This window comes from Crinia signifera, chromosome 6, assembly GCF_055691185.1.
Source record: "Crinia signifera chromosome 6, ASM5569118v1, whole genome shotgun sequence".
Lineage (NCBI taxonomy): Eukaryota > Metazoa > Chordata > Amphibia > Anura > Myobatrachidae > Crinia > Crinia signifera.
The window spans coordinates 118,302,578-118,308,869 of NC_139222.1; the positions used below are offsets into that span (position 1 = coordinate 118,302,578).

The window sequence follows — 6,292 nt, forward strand, 5'->3', positions numbered from 1 at the left end:
ACCATGGTATGGTCTGGCCATGAGTGGGGTGCGAACCTGGTCCAATGGTGGCACTACATTGACGATATTTTATTTATTTGGCGTGGTGAGGAATCTCTGCTCAATGAGTTCTGTAGTTTTTTAAACACTAATTTATTAAACATAAAACTTACTTTTGCCATCAGCAAATCCAGTATTAATTTTTTGGATCTGAATATTTATGTCGAGAATAACACATTGCAAACGTCTGTGTATACTAAACCTTCAGACTCGAACACATATATCGACAGCAAAAGTAATCATTTAAATCGATGGCTTGCAAATGTCCCTAAGGGGCAATTTATTAGGATGAAGCGAAATTGCTCTAAGCCTGAAGAATATAATAAAAGTGTTCAAATTCTCAAATCAAAATTTCTGCATAAGGGATATAAACCGGCTACACTAACCAAAGCCATTGAGGAAGTTGAGGCAATCCCGAGAGAAAATCTCCTTATAAATAAACCGAAGGAGATAAAAGAAACCGGGGCTAACCTTGCCTTCATTTCAAACTACAGTAGCCACCACCGCCAAATAGAAAGGATTTTTAATCAAAATTGGAACCTGCTTTTACGTGACCCTATTTTATCAGATATTTTACCAAGGAAACCTAAATTAATTTATAAGAGAGCCCCTAGTATTAAAGACAAACTGGTCTCGAGTGCCTTTATAGAGAGACCGTTGGGTGGCATTATTAGGAATAAAGGGTTCCATAGGTGCGGGGATTGCGCGATGTGCAAATCCTGCACCAACACTGCTAAAAAAACAGTAGAACTCACGTTAAATAACCAACAGTTCAAATTAAATCACTTTATGACATGCAATTCAAAGTTTGCCATTTATGTTATTATGTGTTCCTGCGACTAACTGTATGTGGGAAAGACCACCAGGACTTTAGGAACATAAAGAAGGGTAATCCAGATCACCCATTTTCATTGCATTTTAAAGAACTCCATCAATGTTCCCCAAACCATATTAAAGGTTTTTGGGGTCTCGAACTTGTTAAGGATAACTGGAGAAGAATAAAGAACAAAATCTGGCCAAAAAAGAAATGAGGTGGATCTATGACCTTAATTCCCTATCCCCTCACGGCCTCAATTCAGATTTCGAATTAAAGTGGTTTTTATGAACATTTTTAATACATTTTTAATACATTTTATCTCTTGGATTACTCGTTTTTAATTCCATGCTTTTTATATATATTTGTCATGTTACTGTGTTTTTATCTGCGATATATTGTAAAAGCCATATTTTTCTGTGCACATGTCACTTTAAAAGGTATTCCTAGCATATGTCACTTTAAAAAGGTATTCCTAGCACTGTATTTACAGCGCGGAATCAGGCCCCTTCCGGAAATAATAAACTGGCGAGATGCGGTCCAGTTACCCGGCGCCTGTGCGTTCCACAACATGCACGGCGCCGGATTGACGCCACCGGAAGTGACGTTTTGCGGTCCAGCATCCTAAAGGGATGCATTCCACAGCGGAAAGGAGCCGGACGCTATGACTACTTCGCTCCCGGAAGTGACATACACTCCGGAAGCTGTCATGCGTTCCAAACGCTATCTCCATGCGTTCCACGGCGCCCGGAGACCCAGACCGAGTGCTCCATTATACCGAGCAAATACCTCCTAGCTCCCCTGCTTAATTAGCAGGCGATGTAGAGACATACATATAATCTCAGCCCTGTATCTAGGAGTTTGTATACCCTAAACTAAACTTTAGATGATTTCAAGGGAACTTCCGCCTAGTGATCACTTCCGGCGGAAGTAAGCCTAATTGAACCAAATGTGCACAGGTATAAATATGAGCTTGTGATCACTCCTCTCCAAGCCTTGAAGAAGACAGGTTCTCTGTCGAAACGCGTTGGCAGGAGAGGAGCGGACTTGCTGTAATACCACTGGGATTGTTTGCTGACAGACGGTGATGGACTGGGGTATAAGGCCAATACCCCAGCCTTAAGGTACCGTGTCTTGTTCCATCTAAGCACATCCCAGTTTTTATGTATCCGTTCAAAATAAACTTCATCCATTTATGAAAGTGGGCTCTCTGTCTTTCTATACCCATATATGTAGTCGTGATATTTACATGAGAGGACCCCACCTTCTTAAAGTAAAGATACCCAGATGCGTCTGTAGCTACACATTCATTTGTGAGTACGGTACGCATCCCTTGACCTTGATGCTGCACGTGTGGTGAACCTATAGAAAGATACCTTTATGGGCACATCTTACTTTTCTAATAGTGAGTGATGGTACACATATGGTTACCCACGTTGTGAACCCCATTGATATTCCTTTAACCTGACTATATCATTGCTGATACCTGCTTTTTATTTTATTTATATATCGCCTATTCCTGAGAGAAACATCGGTGATTTGTGTATACTACCCTCCATCGCCCATCGGTCCATTTTTTCCAAAAACAAGCTTTCCTACATTTGGGTTGAGTGGTGACCCAGTTCTTTGGATCCGGCTGAAGGAGGGCTTTGCGCCTTGGGACTTATTTCTATTGTTTTGCTTGGGTCACCTAAGTGTCCATCTCCGTGCTTTGCTCCGTCCCTCTCTGGAAACTCCCTTCTGAAAATCCTGCGTTTGCCCCTGCTACAGTAGTTCATTTATTGAACTATAGCAGTCCTCTAGTTCACATTGAGCCTAATTCTAGTTCACTCTTTCTGACAAAATCCTTCTTAGATGACAAAACCATGTTCACTGCAGGTGGGGCAGATGTTACTTGTGCAGAGAGAATTAGGTTTGGGTGGGGTTTTACTTCAAAGTGAGATATATATTGCAGTGTAAAAATAAAGCAGCCATTATTTACCCTGCACAGAAACAAAATAACTCACCCAAATTGGATTATATTTGCACATTTTACATCTGCCCCCCTGCAGTGCACATGGTTTTGTCCATCTAATGCTGTGTACACACGGGGGCGATAGGGGCTATAATCGCTGGTAATATGGTCACAGGCGATCATATTGCCAGTGATTGGAGTGCGCACCAGCGATAAATCGCCGGGTGCGCGCTCCCGTTTTCTGCCCCATTGTAATCGCTGGTCGCAGGAGCTTGCTCCTGCGACCAGCTAATTACCTCTGCGGCACCCCCAGCAGAGGTTCCTTTTCATCAGCGACCATCTCAGGTCGCTGATGCAAAGGAGACACTGGGCAATATATTGCTCAGGAATATATTGCTAGCAAGGATTTTGTCAGAGAGTGAACTAGAATAATGATGTCACATTATAGGGATGGCGGTACCCAATATGCAACATAGTACCCCCACAGTCCATATTATGACACATTAAAGTGCTTCCACTTTACACTGTGCCACATTAGAGAGCTCCAAATCATATTCTGTAACATTATAATACCCTCCAGTTCATTTTATACAACATTACAATGAGCAGGTCAAGGGGTGTAACTAGATAGATTGCAGGCCCCAAGGCAAACATTTGTAAGGGCCACTATATATCTACCAATAGTAAAATACCTATACAAGACATGCCACTTTGGCAGTAAAGGTGGGCCCCTCTCAGCTCTGGGCCCCCATAGCAGCTGCATCTACCTATGGTAGCTTCAAGTTTGTGTATTGCCAATCACTGCCCTAAAGTGCAGACTTTTGGGGTTGACCTATTACTGTTACCTAGACAACATCAGTGTGCTATATACCACACAGTTGTATTTTTTATTAGTGTACAGTATATATTTGCATCACCACCATAAATATCCCGTGTTGGAAGTTATTGGGCCTTTGCAAAGTTATGTTATGATCAGGGCTATTTTTCAGCAGGCTCCAGCAGGAACTGAGGCCATTATTCTAGTTCACTCTTTCTGACAAAATATTTCTAAAGGTGCCCATACACGTTACAATTATTGTATACAATATCGCATCTCATCGCATCTTGGTTTTGCGATAAGATGAGATCTAGTACAAAAAGTATGTGCAGCACATACTTTTTGTACTAGATCTCATCTCATCTGATCTCATCGCAAAACTGATATGCGATATTGTATACAATAATTGTAAAGTGTATGGGCACCTTTAGATGGACAAAACCATGTGCACTGCAGGTGAGGCAGGTGTTACTTGTTCAGAGATAATTAGATTTGGGTGGGGTTTTACACCTGCCTCACCTGCAGTGCACATGGTTTTGTCCATCTAAGAAATATTTTATCAGAAAGAGTGAACTAGAAGAAGGGCCTCAGTTCCTGCTGGAGCCTGCTGAAAAATAGCCCTGGTTATGATAAATAACAAATGTAAATCAGGGTTGCCTACCTGACCCTCTCCATGAGAGAAAAAATGCTCTGTTCCTGGACTTCCCTGGTAATGTATGATTGCCATCACCTGTGGGGAGCTAGGTAATTGATAAGAAAGGCGTCTCACCACAGGTGCTGGCAATCATACATTACCAGGGAAGACCAGGAACAGAGCATTTTCTCCCTGAAGGAGAGGATCAGGTAGGCAACTCTGATTTACATCTGTTATTTACCATAACATAACTTTGCAAAGGCCCAATAACTGCCAACACAGGGGATATTTATGGTGGTGCTTGCATATTCTTTACATTTGTGCTGCCTCAGCCACTAACCATAGCCACGTATTTGGCAGTCAGATGGGGGAGGGCGGGTAGTGTTCGCAACCCCCAATCATTTGAATAAATTGACTCCTAGAATTGCAAAAATCAATAAATTACAAATGAATTGCCTATAGGTCTATCTAGCAGAAGGACACATGCAGTGGACTTAGGATCTGAACTGATTATTAATTGTAGTGGTAACATAACACACTATTGAGCGATCTGCGTAGATAACTACAACCAGTTCTGCATTATTGCAACTGGAAGTAGCATACATTTCCTCTCCTCAGCTAGCACAAGACCAGACCTGATTTAGATGCACATATTTCCCATGGGAAATATTGCAGCATACAGAAAATTAAAAATATTAATGCAATATAAGTGTCGGTAGCAGTAACAATCCTTCTGTACCAAAAAGCAACACAGTGATTCATAGGTAGCCACCTCTCAGAGAATATTATCTGGATGACACTTGAAAAAGAAAATAGATAGGACTCTTGCACATCATTGTGGATAACCCAGAATACATGGTCACATGACTGTATCTGAATGCTAAGAATAACATATACACTGTATGCAGAAATTGGGCATTATCAGAAGAGGATCCGCTACCCTCACATAACGCAATCATAACCCCTGGAGATGTGAGCTTGGAAACATGAACATACAGCATGCTTATGTTCAAACATGCATATGTCATTTTCCATTTATATACCATAATTTTATCTACAAAGAATAAATACATTAATTTGCATATTATAAAGGATAGGATTAACACTGTATCTATTTACATCTGATGGATGTGAGCACAAGAGCCCGCAAGGATATATAGCAAACAAATAATGTACATGGAGGAGCTAAGCATAATATTGCTCTTATTCACAGCATACTGTTTATACACTGCATACTGTACACTGATGTGTGTTGCTCTTATTCATTTTCTGCAAACTGTGAAACTGATGACATAGCATGTACACTGCGACAATAATGACATGTACACTGTATTTTTGACACTAATGACATAGCATGTACACTGTATATTGTGACACTGCTGTGTATTGCTATGTCCTATACGTCTACATATATCTAATTCCGACCAATGCATGCAATGTCAGTCTTGTAGCCGTATGACGGAGCAGCCCACGTACATACATAGACAGCGTCACCACGACGCTCGGTGCTGTGACTTACCCGCCCCGCCATGCCTGCTGCAATCACCGCTCACCGACCTAGTACCGGCTGTTACAGCTCAGACCTGCACCAAGCTCAGCAAAGGGGCCGGTCGTGGGAGGAGCGCTGCACTGGGTGGGCGTGGCTTTCCACCCCACATGACAATTTTCTGCAAGTGCGTGTGGCGTCATGACGCAATCACGGAAGTGTGACATGGCGAGAACTGACAGGGTTGAGAGACATGTTTTTGGTTTCCTGAGCTTGGTGCTTTTCCTTTTTCTTCCAACCCCATGTTTCTGCCCACTGCTGCTCTCCATTTTGTTTCATCTTCCTTTCTCACCAGCTGTGTTTATTATTTTACTTATTTTATCGCTTTAATTTGTTTTCTACCTTATTTCTTTTGCTTCATGCTCATTCATTCATTCACTCTGTCATTTTATTTGATATAATGGTACTTTCTCATCTTAGTGGCCACAGCTTAGCTGCTTTGAGAATAGCAACATTGTTTGCTCGCCACGCTTCGGGCTTGGTGGCTC

At 41.8% G+C, this 6,292-nt stretch overlaps 1 protein-coding gene across 1 annotated transcript in view; it reads right to left on the minus strand.

Moving 5' to 3' along the window:
• Positions 1-5,936, minus strand: part of NSF (N-ethylmaleimide sensitive factor, vesicle fusing ATPase) — an 80,188-nt gene extending 74,252 nt beyond the window's left edge. The window contains exon 1 of the mRNA XM_083146933.1: positions 5,778-5,936. Within this exon, the coding sequence (XP_083003059.1) occupies positions 5,778-5,789 (12 nt within the window). The 5' untranslated portion in view covers positions 5,790-5,936. The remainder of the gene's footprint in view (positions 1-5,777) is intronic.
• Between the last annotated feature and the right edge of the window lie 356 nt (positions 5,937-6,292).